The 17,027-nt window shown below is 42.3% G+C and overlaps 1 protein-coding gene across 5 annotated transcripts in view; it reads left to right on the top strand.

Annotated features, from left to right (window-relative positions):
* LOC126456745 (uncharacterized) overlaps positions 1-17,027 on the top strand; it is a 271,037-nt gene that overhangs the window by 192,898 nt on the left and 61,112 nt on the right. For all 5 annotated transcript variants that reach the window (XM_050092492.1, XM_050092491.1, XM_050092490.1 and 2 more), the window contains one exon: positions 389-738. In XM_050092492.1, the coding sequence (XP_049948449.1) occupies positions 389-738 (350 nt within the window). The remainder of the gene's footprint in view (positions 1-388; positions 739-17,027) is intronic.

Genomic DNA, 17,027 nt, shown 5'->3' with positions numbered 1-17,027 from the left:
CTGTTTGACTTACATAACACAGTGTATTTGTACGGTAATATTATATTCCTGTGCACATTTCCTGCTGAAGGACACTTGTGTGTCAGATATATCAGTAGACAAATATTTTAATCATGTTAGCAGCTACATAAAGTAGATAATGAAAACTGTAGAACTTAATTGTGGGCTTGTTAGCTGCAAAGTTTTATGTGCACTATTTATGAGGTACATCTCATATTTAATGATTTGTTAAAATATTTTTTACATCTGTATCTTTTTTGAAAACATGACTTGTCACTATCTGAAACTGTTGTAGCCATAAATAATTGCGCAGCCAAATCTGTTGCTACATAGTTTTACAGTTGAGGAATTAAAGTAATCATAAATAACACAGTTAACCGTTTTACAGGTTCCACTGGAAGTGCTGGAATCACTCTGCACTAAGAGGAGAGTGTTCAGTGTAATAATGGAAAATTATCCAAGCCTACTTTCGTGCAGAAGTATGTCAGATAAAGGTATCAACAAGCTTCCTGTAACATCACACTCAGTTTCTCACCGTATCCCAGTGTCAATGGAGGTGCACATTCCCAAGAAAGAAGAATCAATTCCAGCTTGTGAGTACGAAGGAAACGATGCAGAAAAACCTACTCAGCTGGCCACATCACCACTGCTGCCTAATGGAGGAGTGACACAGCCAATGAATATAATTCCACTGGCTACAGGGCCATCAAACTACCTGAAAGGCATCCGTATGCACAGGTGATAAGTGTATGATTGCACAGATATAAGTTTTCTTGTTGTATATGAATGCAGGTGTGTGTGTGTCTATATATATATATATATCTAAAAAGAAAGATGATGAAACTTACCAAACAAAAGCGCTGGCAGGTCGATAGACACACAAACAAACACAAACATACACACAAAATTCAAGCTTTCGCAACCAATGGTTGCCTCGTCAGGAAAGAGGGAAGGAGAAGGAAAGACAAAAGGATATGGGTTTTAAGGGAGAGGGTAAGGAGTCATTCCAATCCCGGGAGCGGAAAGACTTACCTTAGGGGGAAAAAAGGGAAAAAAGGACAGGTATACACTCGCACACACACACATATCCATCCACACATACACAGACACAAGCAGACACAGCAGGACTTCAAGACCGACCTGCGCTTCCAGAGCTCCGCGGTCATGGCCCTGCAGGAGGCCAGCGAGGCCTACCTCGTCGGCCTCTTCGAAGACACCAACCTGTGCGCAATCCACGCCAAGCGCGTCACCATCATGCCCAAGGACATCCAGCTCGCGCGCCGCATCCGCGGCGAGCGCGCCTAAACCGCGCCGCGGCACCGCACCGCACCGCAAAATGTCTGCTTGTGTCTGTGTATGTGTGGATGGATATGTGTGTGTGTGCGAGTGTATACCTGTCCTTTTTTCCCTTTTTTCCCCCTAAGGTAAGTCTTTCCGCTCCCGGGATTGGAATGACTCCTTACCCTCTCCCTTAAAACCCATATCCTTTTGTCTTTCCTTCTCCTTCCCTCTTTCCTGACGAGGCAACCATTGGTTGCGAAAGCTAGAATTTTGTGTGTATGTTTGTGTTTGTTTGTGTGTCTATCGACCTGCCAGCGCTTTTGTTTGGTAAGTTTCATCATCTTTCTTTTTAGATATATTTTTCCCACGTGGAATGTTTCCCTCTATTATTTTCATATCATATATATATATATATATATATATATATATATATATATATGTGTGTGTGTGTGTGTGTGTGTGTGTGTGTGTGTGTGTGTGTGTGTGTGTGTGTGTGTGTTTAAATTCTGTAATGTTATATCCGTATTAGTTGTAACAGAAATATGTGAATTTTGCATGGGGGAGAATAGGCAAATGGGGAACCACATTATGTTTTCTGAATACATGCATTTCTCTCTTACTGGGAGTGAATGGCGATTTACGATCTGTACAGAAACCAGATGGCAGCTATATTAGTTGAGATGGCAAATAGTAATTGGGAAGGGAGTGAGACAGGGTTGTAGCCTATCCCCGATGTTATTCAATCTATATATTGAGCAAGCAGTAAAGGAAACAAAAGAAAAATTTGTAATAGGGATTAAAATCCGTGGAGAAGAAATAAAAACTTTGAAGTTTGCCAATGCCATTGTAAATCTGTCAGAGTCAGCAAAGGGCCTGGAAGAGCAGTTGAACGGAATGGACAGAGTCTTGGAAGGAGGATACAAGATGAACATCAACAAAAGCAAAACGAGGATAATGGAATGTAGTCGAATTAAATCAGGTGATGCTGAGGGAATTGTATCAGGAAATGAGAGACTTAAAGTAGTAAATGAGTTTTGCTATCTGGGGTGCAAACTAACTGATAATGGTCAAAGTAGAAATGATATAAAATGTAGACTGCCAATTGCAAGGAAAGCGTTTCTGAAGAAGAGAAATTTGTTAACATCGAGTATAGATTTAAGTGTCAGGAAGTCGTTTCTGAAAGTATTTGTATGGAGTGTAGCCATGTATGGAAGTGAAACATGGACCATAAATAGTTTATACAAGAAGAGCGTAGAAGCTTTTGAAATGTGGTGGTACAGAAGAATGCTGAAGATCGGATGGGTAGATCACATAACTAATGAGGAGGTACTGAACAGAATTGGGGAGAAGAGGACTTTGTGGTCCAACTTGACTGGAAGGGATAGGTTGATAGGACATATTCTGAGGCATCAAGGGATCACCAATTTAGTACCGGAGGGCAGAGTGGAGGGTAAAAATTGTAGAGGGAGACTAAAGAGATGAATACACTATGCAGATTCAGAAGGATGTAGGTTGCAGTAGGTACTTGGAGATGAAGCTTGCACAGGATAGAGTAGCATGGAGAGCTGCATCAGACCAGTCTCTCAACTGAAGACAACAGCAAAACAAATATGTACATACCAACCAAGGGTGTGGATGATGGGGACATTGAAGAAACTCATGATAATATCATTGACCTAACAAAATATGTTTAAAGATATGATGGAATAGCCTTAAATTTGTTGAAAATGCAGCAGTAAAGGTACTAGTATTCAAAAAACATTACGAATAATGGTTGAGATACTAGATTTAATATGTAATGAAAAAGTAAAAATGTTGAAAGTGAACGGGAAGAAGTCACCCGGAAATGAAATTAGCTGTATATATAGACATTCTAGAGAAGAGCTGATGGCAAATAGTTGTCAAAGATAAGTACTTACATTAAAGCATGGAACTGAAGATGCTTCACATAGGCTATTTAATAATAACCACGGGGATCACAGAATAAGGAGCATAATGATGAAAAAACGTTTAAGATAATTGGGTAGTGGAAATAGAAGAAACACTGAGGTAAACTTTAGAGTTGACCAGAAGAAATTCTCGATAGAAAAAGTTTGCTAAAATAATATGCAACTCTTATGGGCATCAGGCCATAGAACAAAGGAAGAATTATTGACTGGTAAGTTTTGGTAGAATTTAAATACTTTAAGGCATAAAGACCGCTCACCAAAAAGCAGAAGTATTGCCTTAGATATACAAAACAAAGAATACTTCAGAGCTTGCAGAGTAAATCCTTTCTTGAGCTAGAGTAAGAGTACACACGAAGAGAGAGAGAGAGAGAGAGAGAGAGAGAGAGAGAGAGAGAGAGAGAGAGAGAGAGAGTGCACGCATGCACACGCACACATACTTACATACACACAGTCCCCTACATCGTGTCAACTGGATGCACAATGCCAGGACTGCAGATACATGAAATAATGTAGGGTTAGGGAGGATTGTGCTAGGTGGGGTGGGTAGAGAGGGGGAGGTGTAGAAGGCAGGAAGAGGGGTTGGGGTGGGTAGCTAGTGGCTCTGGGGGAGGTAGCTAGTTGGCTGGTAGGAATGTGAGAGGGACAGGTGCCAAGGTGCCATAGGTTAGGCATTTGATGCATAGATGTTGAAATCAGAGGGGAGGAGGCACACAATGAAGGTGACCAGGGGCACGAACTAGGAGGGGATGGCAGGATGAGGAAGGGGAAGCTGTTGGGTGAATGGTGGGGGACAGTGGACAGGTTGTATATGCCCTGAAATGACTGGAAAATCTGGGAAAAACCCAGGAACTTTTTCATCTAGGAGAAAACTGGGAAAAACCTGGTAATTTTTTGGAATTCTGGGAGTTTTTCACTGTTTCAGTCTTCAATTTTTTTTGTAATTTTGACTGGTGAGAACTGGTACTCTAGCAAAGAATATTACTGTATCCCGCTACTGCAGAATAATACTGCAGCAGTAAAACATAAATGAGAAAAAACCAAAATATAACTTGAATTGTAATGGAAATGCACCATTTACAACAACGAAACACAGTGCACGCACAAGTGTGTGTGCTAACAGCAAAAAATGTCAAAGGCTTTAGGATGAAGACTGTGCGATACTTCATAACAACAAATGGCTTCCAATGAGTGTGATGACACAACTGTTTACATTAGGTTCGTTTGAGCAGTTGCCAGCGGGCTTATGTGCTTGTGCTGTAGAGTCACGTATGAGCAGCACCTTCTGCTTCTGGCTGCTTGAAGTGTTGCTGTTAGCTGTATTGGTAGTAGCAGCAAGCAGCTGGATGCTAATAGGAAAAAATTTTATGGTGTGCCCAAGCTGCCAGATTTGTGTATGTGCAGAGCAGTCTTGAGTAGTTGTTTGGGGGGGGGGGGGGGGGGGTGGGGGGGGGGTGGTAAGTCTGTTAGTCTCCCATGTCCATGTGATCCATGCTTACATTTAGTGATTTTGCTGTTTCCTCTTTGTTTACAGGTCTCACGTCAAATGAAAACAAAATAGATTTTTGTGGCTGGGAGCTATCAAGTGAATTAAAATACATTCGCATAATTATGGAAGGTTAAAATATGTTATTAGTTCAGTTTTCTGATTTTATTTTATTTCCACGTTTCTGGCAGTCAAGCACTAATCGCCTTGCAAAACAATGAAGTTATTTATGTTTGTTGCTAAAGAAATTTGGCTGTTATTAATCTTTCTCACTGAGGCAATTAATTTATTTGAAACGAAGTGTTTCATTCAACAATACTGGCTAGTGTCAACTGTTGGCTGAATTTCAAATGCATGCTTTAATGTTCTTGCATGTATAGCATTATGCCATAATAAAGAACCAAACATGAGATGATAAAGTACTTCTACTCCAAGAAAATTTACATCCTGAAAACCGCAATGAAAAACTTAATATCAGGTTGGGGTGTACTTCATTGGGAATCTGGACATACGACTGTGCACTGAAAACCAAATTGTGCATTTTGTGTCCTGTTTCTTTTAGACATAATGTAAGATCTCTTACTGCTTTATACTCATAAACATATATGCTTCCTCCCTCATCGTAGCTGCGCACGCACAGCAACGCCTGTTTTTTATTTTTTTTTTTATTTTTTTTTTTTTATTTTTTTTATTTTATTTTTTTTTTTTCTCACTGGCAACTGCTGAAATGAACCTATTTCTAATAGGTCACAGTGAAATATTGTGAATGGTGGTTTGAGAAGCATTACTGTAAAGTGAATTTCCTTTTACACAACACGAATTATGTTATGTATGAGAATTTGCGATGAATTTTTTATATCACAGAGCATTTGACTCTCGTTTAAGACTTAATACTTTGAGGACCACCCACTTAGAAGAATTTCGATCCCAGAAGACCAGTCATTTATGTTATCATTTTAAATTTTGTGGGACATTTGTGTGATACATTGTAACCCATTGAGTGCTGCATCGACGTGTGCGGCTGGCCGTGTCAAGCCTGCCCTTGGGGCCGCCTAATTCATGTACCTGCAGGGGGAACTTTTTTTACCATTTAACAGATTTACACACAGATGCAACAGAGCTTAATAGGATATCGTAGTGGTCTACTGCTCCCATATTTGCATTGTAATCAACAAAGCAGCTTCATTACTTTTTCGCCAGTCATCTTGTCTGTCCTTCCCGTGTCACGCATTTCTGTAGTGTTGCAGGTAATCATCGTGAACACTTCTCTTGTCGCGCCATTTGATGGCAAGCATTGCGTCAGTTGACATAAGCTCAACTCCTCCTCGTTTCAGTTTCTTTTGTAGCTTTGGAAAGTTGTGCCTGTTCTTACGTACAGTACCGCATGCTGCTGTTCTCTGGTTGTGAAGCCAGAGGAACAAGGCTGGTCTTGTATACCAATTGTCGACATACAGGGTAAGTCCACGTTCAAGGTATTGCTTCATTAATGTTGCCACAATATCGCCAGAATTCCCCAAATTATGGACTTCAATTTCTGTTGTTGTGCCTGTGAATACAATGAAATCAAAGATGTATCCAGTTCTACAGTCGCACAGCATGAATGTTTTGAAGAAATGCATTGTTTAAAAATATGAGAGACCTTTGAACAATAATAGACTTTCATTGACATGAGTTTTTAGTATGGATTAAATGCACTGTGGAACACCACACGAACTGTATCAGTTATTTTCCTAATTTTAAACAAACTGTCATCTCCATGATTGACCGAGTTGTCACTAAAATGCAACATTCTCAAAAGTAACTTAAAACAGTCACGAGACGTAACTTCGCCAAAAATTGGAGTACTCAGAAGTTCATCTCTGGACCAGTATTCCTTTATTCTCACCTTTTTAACACTAGCCATGAGAAGTCAAATACCAATGAAGCTATACATTTCCTCAAAACCTGTATCTTTCCAGGTGGATAGCCAAGAAATGAACGGATTCAGACGAATTTGCCATGGTGAAAGTGAAAAATCACTTCGTTTAAAGTGCTACAAATATCAACAGATATTTTGATAGAAATAGCATGAAAAAGGAAAGAACGCTTGAATCAGGCACTAGCTGGCAATTATGTCCTGAAGATGAGTCATCAGATGCATGAAGTACTGGACTGAAATCACGTTTGTGCCCATCAGACTTCTCATTCTCACTGTGGAGTGGCCTTTTACGGGTTGATTTGTCTTCACTTTCAGACTCTAAAGAAGAACTGTCCTGGCGAGCTCTGCTAGGTGAAGTACGAGGGGCATTTGAAAAGTCCATGCAAAAATAAAAACTACTTCCGTGCTTGGAGTAAACCTTTTTTATTTTTTGACATAGTCTCCTTTTAGACTTATACACTTCGTCCAGTGCTGTTCTAATTTGTTGATCCCTTCCGAATAATAGGAATTGTCCAAGTCTGGAAAATAGCTATTAGTTGTTGCAGTCACCTCCTCGTTTGAATAAAATCTTTGTCCCGCCAGCCGTTTCTTCAAATTGGGGAGCAAATAGTAGTCAGAGGGAGCAAAGTTTGGAGAATAGGGGGATGTGAAACGAGTTGCAATCCTCTTTCCAATAATTGCGACCACAACTGCTGAGGTGTGTGCTGGTGCATTGTGATGGAAAAGGACTTTTTTGCGGTCCAATTGCTGGTGTTTTTCTTGCAGCTCGGTTTACAGATGGTCCACTAACAATGAATAATATGCACCTGTATGGTCTTCACCTTTTCTGGTGCAGAGTCTCCCTTGGTAACCCATTGTTTAGACACTTGTTTGTTCTGAGTATAGTAATATATCCATGTTTCATCCACAGTGACGATACGATGCTTAAAGTCCTGTGGATTCTTCCTGAGCATCTGCAAATCATCCTTGAAACAAGTCACACGATTCCGTTTTTGGTCAAGCTTGAGCAATCGTGGAACCCATCTTGCGGATAGCTTTCTCATGTCCAAATGTGTATGCAAAATATTATGTACCCTTTCATTTGAGATGCCCACTGCACTGGCAATCTCACGCACCTTAACTCTTCTGTCATCCATCTTCATATCATGGATTTTATCAATGATTTCTGGAGTCGTAACCTCCACCAGGTGCCCAGAACGTTCAGCATCACATGGGCCTAAAATTTTGAAACAACTTATAAACTGTTCTAATCGAGGGTGCAGAGTCACTGCAATGTTTATCAAGCTTCTCTTTAGTCTCCTGAGGCATTTGCCTTTCATAAAGTAATGTTTAATCACCACACGATATTCTTTTTCGTCCATTTTTTGACACTTGACTCGACTTCCTTGATTCACACGAACACCAAATACAAAGAAATAGACCAATATGGCTGAAACTTGGTGTTGTCTTTCCAGAGATGGTACTAACTAAACATGGCCTCGATACGTGCCGGTGGTGCCATCTCTCGGACGCCCCTCGTATGTGGAGGTTTATTACTACGAGATTCTTCTGATGAATCTTCATTGTCACTACATTCATTGAAGATTCTACACTCACTGTCACTCCTTGTCAGTATCTCCAGTATCTGTTCGTCAGTGCAACGACGCTGATGTGCCATTTGTCTATGGAACTCAAAAGTGACAGCACTCTAAAAATCCTGATGAAATGGCAGATAGCTAAACAACACCATAGAAGAAGAATGCAGAAGATCACATGAATCCGCTAGCACGAATGTCGAATAGCAACTGCGGAATCCGTAGCAGAGTGTTTCTCATATAGCAGGGACAGTGGCACAGAACAACAAATAGGGTAAATCCATCCCAGGGAGTGCACGGGACAATAGAACTTGCAACAGGCCGGCATCTAGCCCTGAGTGGCTATTGACATCAGCAGGCCCACAGCCAGTGGAACCGGCTGCGGTATAAGCCGTCATAGGACTCAAGTACTGGCCAGGCTGCGTGGCGAATGCCGTCTGCAGGGCCCATGGGAAAGCCCATTTCAGCAGCAAACAACGTCCACAGGCCCCGCGGCAAGGTGGAGCGCCACGGCATATCACATCTGCACTACTCAAAGGGTTAAAGTGCAACACATAAAAAAAAAAAAAAAAAAAAAAAAAAAAAATTACATGTGAAAGCTTAGCATTTCTTGTAGGTACAGAAGGGAAAGCAGAAAGGTGGAAGGAGTATATAGAGGGTCTATACAAGGGCGATGTACTTGAGGACAATATTATGGAAATGGAAGAGGATGTAGATGAAGATGAAATGGGAGATACGATACTGCGTGAAGAGTTTGACAGAGCACTGAAAGACCTGAGTCGAAACAAGGCCCCCGGAGTAGACAATATTCCATTGGAACTACTGACGGCCGTGGGAGAGCCAGTCCTGACAAAACTCTACCATCTGGTGAGCAAGATGTATGAAACAGGCGAAATACCCTCAGACTTCAAGAAGAATATAATAATTCCAATCCCAAAGAAAGCAGGTGTTGACAGATGTGAAAATTACCGAACTATCAGCTTAATAAGTCACAGCTGCAAAATACTAACACGAATTCTTTACAGACGAATGGAAAAACTAGTAGAAGCCAACCTCGGGGAAGATCAGTTTGGATTCCGTAGAAACACTGGAACACGTGAGGCAATACTGACCTTACGACTTATCTTAGAAGAAAGATTAAGGAAAGGCAAACCTACGTTTCTAGCATTTGTAGACTTAGAGAAAGCTTTTGACAATGTTGACTGGAATACTCTCTTTCACATTCTAAAGGTGGCAGGGGTAAAATACAGGGAGCGAAAGGCTATTTACAATTTGTGCAGAAACCAGGTGGCAGTTATAAGAGTCGAGGGACATAAAAGGGAAGCAGTGGTTGGGAAGGGAGTAAGACAGGGTTGTAGCCTCTCCCCGATGTTGTTCAATCTGTATATTGAGCAAGCAGTAAAGGAAACAAAAGAAAAATTCGGGGTAGGTATTAAAATTCATGGAGAAGAAATAAAAACTTTGAGGTTCGCCGATGACATTGTAATTCTGTCAGAGACAGCAAAGGACTTGGAAGAGCAGTTGAATGGAATGGACAGTGTCTTGAAAGGAGGATATAAGATGAACATCAACAAAAGCAAAACAAGGATAATGGAATGTAGTCTAATTAAGTCGGGTGATGCTGAGGGAATTAGATTAGGAAATGAGGCACTTAAAGTAGTAAAGGAGTTTTGCTATTTGGGGAGCAAAATAACTGATGATGGTCGAAGTAGAGAGGATATAAAATGTAGGCTGGCAATGGGAAGAAAGGCGTTTCTGAAGAAGAGAAATTTGTTAACATCCAGTATTGATTTAAGTGTCAGGAAGTCATTTCTGAAAGTATTCGTATGGAGTATAGCCATGTATGGAAGTGAAACATGGACGATAAATAGTTTGGACAAGAAGAGAATAGAAGCTTTCGAAATGTGGTGCTACAGAAGAATGCTGAAGATTAGATGGGTAGATCACATAACTAATGAGGAAGTATTGAATAGGATTGGGGAGAGGAGAAGTTTGTGGCACAACTTGACCAGAAGAAGGGACCGGTTGGTAGGACATGTTCTGAGGCATCAAGGGATCACCAATTTAGTATTGGAGGGCAGCGTGGAGGGTAAAAATCGTAGAGGGAGACCAAGAGATGAATACACTAAGCAGATTCAGAAGGATGTAGGTTGCAGTAGGTACTGGGAGATGAAAAAGCTTGCACAGGATAGAGTAGCATGGAGAGCTGCATCAAACCAGTCTCAGGACTGAAGACCACAACAACAACAACAACATTGTGTACATTGATTTAAATCATTAACTTTTCATATTTGTGTGTTCATGTTACTTAAGAGTGATGTTGCTATTGGCCGAGACTAACTACATCACATGTCATATGCTCTGAATATCTGCTGTCATTGGCAGAGAGGATCACGTGACATGAGCTATGATTGGCTTACAAAAGGGCATCACAATCTCTGGAATCAAATTTGTACTTTCATAATACCGAAATATGCAGCATATCGTAATACAAAAATATGCAGCATACATGTTGCTGAACATCAGAGATCTTCCCAGATCATATTTTTGCAGGGTTTTGTTTTCTACAGTGCCGGAAAGTTCTATGCCGCTGTATAAAACCGTAGCCATTCATAGGATTGATAAAATTCCAAGGGAAAGTGTACTGTCTCTTAACACGGAAAAAGTGTATTTTGAACAGGGAAATCTGGAAAAAATCTGATTTTTCTTTTCCATTTTTTGTTAATTACTGAAGATAGAGGCCAAGAAATGTTGTGGGAACAAAGGATACGTTGCCAAGGTAATTCCCACCCGTGTAGCTCAGGAAAGATAGTGGTGGGGGGAGGACTCCAAATGGCCTGGGTTGTGAAGCAGCCACTGAAATTCAGCATGTTATGCTCAGCTGCATGTTGTGTGTGCAACCAGATGGTCAGCTTTGTTCTTGGCCACAGTTTGGCAGTGTGCATTTATCCCGATGCGTAGCTGTTTGGTTGTCTTACAGACATAAAAGCTGTGCAGTGATGGCACAGAGTTGGTATACAACATGTCTGCTTTTACAAGTGTCCTGGCCTCCAGAAGGACAAGATAAGCCTCTTAAAGGATGGCAGTGGGTTGTGATGAGTGGGTGGATTGGGCAGGTCCTGCATCAGTCTTTCACTGGGATGTGATCCCTATTGAAAGGGGTTGTGGATCAGAGTGGTTTAGGAATGGACTAGGATGTTGTGTAGGTTGGGTGGACGACAAAACACCACTTCAGAAGGGGTGGAAGGATCTCTGGTAAGATGTCTCTCATTTCGTGGTGTGATGACAGATATGTAGGCACCCTGGTGGTCCCAGTCGCCTACAGTGGACTGGATGGCCGAGTGGTGACCTCTCCAGCTGTCAGGATGCTAGGAAATGGCTGTAGAAGCGTCAGAAACGCCAAAGAAACATTATTAATTCATAACACCTTTATTCCTGCAGAGTACAATGTGGCTTGGTGATATCAACGACCTTCCCCGAGTCCTCGGTGACTCGTAGCGATGACACCAGATCCGGGCCACACAGTCTTGCTAGCGCAGCGCTGTGTGCTGTGACGTAGCGGAGGAATGTCCTTACTTCGACTGCGCATGGCTGGCGGCACCCGACTGGCCGGTCGGCTCACGCCAGACAGCAGGCTGCTGCGCGTAGAGGCGTAGAAGCGTTCTTGTAGTGCGGAGTGTACTCTATCCCACCCCATCTTCTTCCTTGCTCCTCCTGGTGGCTCGCCCATGGTGGACGGGCGGAACGGGCTGCAGTCCCCCAACATCGTCGGCTCACCCGGTTGTGACGGCAGATGCACAGGGCCTAGGCCCCGCATGATCTTGACGACGGCTCACTTCTGTGGTCAGCATTGGCGGCAAGCGAGTCTGCCGCGATGTCTGCTAATCCTGGGTTGATGATTGACAGCGGCAGCAGAGAGGACCAGAGCTGGTACTGTCCCCACACGTCTGCTGCTGGATGGGCCGCCCTTACTGCAACATCTCCTTAATAAAGATTAACATGTCGATCACCGAGCTGAGCGCTACACAGCGACCCAGTACACATCTAACTGCGAGTGCGAGTGCCTTGTTGCTATCAAAGCTGGCGTATTTAAAGGAAGCACGAGCAACGTCCTGACGTCATGCTCGTTTGTAATGACCGCATTCGTTCCACTTATACTGCTGATTCATCTGTCGTTCTCACCCCGTAGGTGTTCTTGCGACAGAGTTACGTGTTGTTGCGGTAGACTTACGCGAAGTTGTGAAATGCAGTACAGCTGACGCTATACCTCTGTGTTGCACTCTACGAAAGTCTCCGTCTAACACAAACCCGCGTGCTAAGAAATTCTCTCTCGCCTGCTGTGTGTAACCAGGCCATTGCCCCCCTGCGTGACAACACATTCCGATATATGTGCAATCCTCTTAGCTAACTTGCTGCCTCTGGCTCTCGGCATAGGCAACGAAACTTTAACAGTATTCCACGTTTCCAAGTCTTTACTATTCCGCGACAGTACAGATTATCAAAGTGCTAACGAACAGTATGGCTCATTGTTCCAATCGAGGGCGACACTTGGTGACTTTTGGGGGGGATTGCACTCCTTAGTAGCTGATACTTGGGATAGTGGGAGCATTAGGGGTCTGTGAGGATGTGACACAGGAAATTTTTTTTGGGTGCTAGGTTTAGGGTTCAATGCCTCTATGAAGGCCTTTGTAAGGCCTTCAGCACACTGGGCAATGGAGCTCTTGCCACGGCAGAAAAACCATGCATGGGTCACCAGACTATAAGAGAGGAATTTTTTAGTGTGGAGAAAAAACCAAAATATAACTTGAATTGCATTTGGAAATGCACCATTTACAACAACGAAACACAGTGCACACATGTGGATAGAGCCATCAGAGAGGTTGTCAGGATCTAGGAAGCTGGCATGTTGGGTTGAGGAGGACCATGTGAAGCAGGTGGGAGAACAAATCAGTCATGGAATCTGACAGAATTAAGTCATCGCCAGTCACTCACAAACCTGACACTTCAGAATCACTTCAGAATCACTTCCTCACTACATACACAAAGTCTCCAAAATGGAAACCCTTGCGCTGGCCGCTGTGACCGAGCGGTTCTAGGCGCTTCAGTCTGGAACTGCGCTGCTGCTACCATCGCAGGTTCAAATCCTGCCTCGGACATGGATGTGTGTGATGTCCTTAGGGTAGATAGGTTTAAGTAGTTCTAAGTCTAGGGGACTGATGACCTCCGATGTTAAGTTCCATAGTGCATAGAGCCATTTGAACCATTTGAAACCCTTGCTCTCCAGTACCTGGAAGAGAATTCCAGATACCATTCCCATAAATTTTCCAACCTGTTGACATCCTGCTCCACCACTCATAGGATACAGATCTTGCTTAGCTGACCTTTTCCAGTTTATCACATCCTCCAAAACTCCCTCTCGACACTCCAAAAAATCCAGAACCCAGTCAGACCCACAAAACACTGTTGTTAATCTTTCCACCAAAAACCTCAATCCCACATAATTCTCAGTCCTCTCCATAGGCTCCACTTTCAGATCCACACGGAAGTATAACCATGATGGACTTGTCAAAGACCCACTTTCCTTCTGCCATTCTGTACAGTGGAAACACTTGCCACCAACTCCTCCAACCAAAGCTAACGTGAAGCCTCACACAGTTCATATCACCATCCAACTTTAATATTTCCATCTAACCATGCCGTAATCACCTTTCAGAAACTCCTTACATCCAACTTGGTGTCGTCATCCTTCCCCAAGTCCATTCCAAAGAACAAAAACCTTTCAGCAGACAAAAGGACAACCATACACAACCTCTCAACAGATCCTGACCTAATAATGCTCCTTTGCAGACAAAGGCTCCACAACTGTCTTGATGAGCATGACAGAAGGCTTCTGCCAACTGTCTTGACTCCTTCAAATAAAAGTTCTACCATAATGATTCCATCCCTACTCAAATACAGGGTGATTCAAAAAGAATACCACAACTTTAAAAATGTGTATTTAATGAAAGGAACATAATATAACCTTCTGTTATACATCATTACAAAGAGTATTTAAAAAGGTTTTTTTTTTTTTTTTTTTTTTTTTTTTTTTTTTTTTTTTTTTTTTTTTTTTTTTTTTTTTTCACTCAAAAACAAGTTCAGAGATGTTCAACATGGCCCCCTCCAGACACTCGAACAATATCAACCCAATACTCCAACTCGTTCCACACTCTCTGTAGCATATCAGGCGTAACAGTTTGGATAGCTGCTGTTATTTCTCGTTTCAAATCATCAATGGTGGCTGGGAGAGGTGGCCGAAACACCATATCCTTAACATACCCCCATAAGAAAAAATCGCAGGGGGTAAGATCAGGGCTTCTTGGAGGCCAGTGATGAAGAGCTCTGTCACGGGCTGCCTGGCGGCCGATCCATCGCCTCGGGTAGTTGACGTTCAGGTAGTTACGGACAGATAAGTGCCAATGTGGTGGCGCTCCATCCTGCTGAAATATGAATTGTTGTGCTTCTTGTTCGAGCTGAGGGAACAGCCAATTCTCTAACATCTCCAGATACTGTAGTCCAGTTACAGTAGCACCTTCGAAGAAAAAGGGACCAAAAACTTTATTGGCTGAAATGGCACAGAAAACGTTCACCTTAGGCGAGTCACGTTCATACTGAGTTGTTTCCCGCGGATTCTCAGTGCCCCATATACAGACATTGTGACGGTTGACTTTCCTGTTAGTGTGGAAAGTTGCTTCATCACTAAACACAATCTTTGAAACGAAAGATTCATCTGTTTCCATTTGAGCAAGGATAAAATCACAGAAATCGATTCTTTTAATCTTATCAGCTGCAGACAGTGCTTGAACCAATTTCAGACGATAAGGTTTCATAACTAACCTTTTTCGTAGGACTCTCCATACAGTTGATTGTGGAATTTGCAGCTCTCTGCTAGCTCTGCGAGTCGATTTTCCTGGGCTGCGAACAAATGCTTGCTGGATGCGTGCTACATTTTCATCACTCGTTCTCGGCCGTCCAGAACTTTTCCCTTTGCACAAATACCCATTCTCTGTAAACTGTTTATACCAACGTTTAATACACCACCTATCAGGAGGTTTAACACCATACTTCGTTCGAAATGCACGCTGAACAACTGTCGTCGATTCACTTCTGCCGTACTCAATAACACAAAAAGCTTTCTGTTGAGCGGTCGCCATCTTAGCATCAACTGACGCTGACGCCTAGTCAACAGCACCTCAAGCGAACAAATGTACAACTAAATGAAACTTTATAACTCCCTTAATTCGCCGACAGATAGTGCTTAGCTCTGCCTTTTGTCGTTGCAGAGTTTTAAATTCCTAAAGTTGTGGTATTCTTTTTGAATCACCCTGTACTTCAGCCCATCCCAGAACCTCTTACCTACTTGCCCTGATGACATCCTACACACTCACCTTCTAGTTGCTGCCAAATGTGCAGACCAACACTACTTGATGCCCCACTGTAGCTGGTTATTTTGCTCCTCTAGAATTTTAGCTCTTGTTGACCAACACCTCCAACCAGTTCCCCAAACCCTATCTACCCACGTTAGAGGTATTAACCACATCCTTCACCAACTCCCCACCATCCCTACCCCTGTATCTCCAGTATCCCACCTCGTCACTGCAGTAGTAGTCACATTTCTATTCACCAACATCCCTCATGCCTGTAGCCTTGCTGCTTCCGAACACTCCCCTCTCTTATTGTGCTTCAGGTTTCAAATCCCCTCATACAAACTGTAGCCTGACCCAAAACTACTACTTCTTTGAAGTGAAGGTCTATAAACAAATCTGGCACAGCCATGGGCACTTGCATGACACCCTCCTTGGTCAATCTATTTGTGGGCCATCTAGAGGGAACCTTCCTAGCCTTCCAAAACTCCAAATCCTGGTCTGGTTGAAGTTCAGTGATGATATCTTCATGATTTAGATTGAGAAGCAAGACACACTATCCTCCTTCCTTCGCAACTTCAACATGTATTCTCCCATCTGTTTCACCAGGTCCTCCTCAAGTCGAGGTGTCAACCTCCAGGAGTTGTGATGGCTCCAACCACACCTCTGTCCACATTACCGTATTTACTCGAATCTAAGCCGCACTTTTTTTCCGGTTTTTGTAATCCAAAAAACCGCCTGCAGCTTAGAATCGAGTGCAAAGTAAGCGGAAATTCTTAAAAATGTTGGTAGGTGCCACCACAACTAACTTAAAGTGGAAGACGAGATTTTTTTCTCCGCCCCGAGTTTCGACCACTGCATTTTCATACATTATCCAATGAAGTAAATACAAATTCTGTATTGTTCATCTTCGAAAGTAGCAGCATTTCATTGTACTACGAAAATCCAACTGGCAAGACTGTTTTGGATGTTTGTCAATATGGCCAACTCTACGTTCTGAATTTTTTCCTACCTGTGAGAAGAGATGGTTGCTAATAGGAACTTTTATGAATTGTGAATCACATGCAGTATTCTCTTCACCATAAGAATAATATGAATATAAACATTTTGCCATGTATTCTTTCGTGTTTGCTGCTATCTCATTTGAATCCTGTCTGCCTAATAAACTACGAAACTAGAGTGAGACAACAGCAAATGCGGAAGAATATACATATCATGTCCTGTATATATTCGTATTATTCTTATGCCTAATAGTGATACAGTCAGAAATGAAGCACGGCAATTGACTAGATTTTTAAATCTAAGATGACGCTAATTTCTGTGCAGAATGTAACGTACTAAAGAGGCGTCTGCAAAGATTTTCAAACAAAGAAAAATTTTCGCTAAACTCTCGTTCAGAACATCTTGTATCATACGCAG

This window comes from Schistocerca serialis, chromosome 2 (genome assembly GCF_023864345.2).
Source record: "Schistocerca serialis cubense isolate TAMUIC-IGC-003099 chromosome 2, iqSchSeri2.2, whole genome shotgun sequence".
Taxonomy (NCBI): Eukaryota; Metazoa; Arthropoda; class Insecta; order Orthoptera; family Acrididae; genus Schistocerca; species Schistocerca serialis.
Note: the sequence above shows the minus strand (reverse complement) of the source record. Positions and strands in the feature narration are given on the sequence as shown.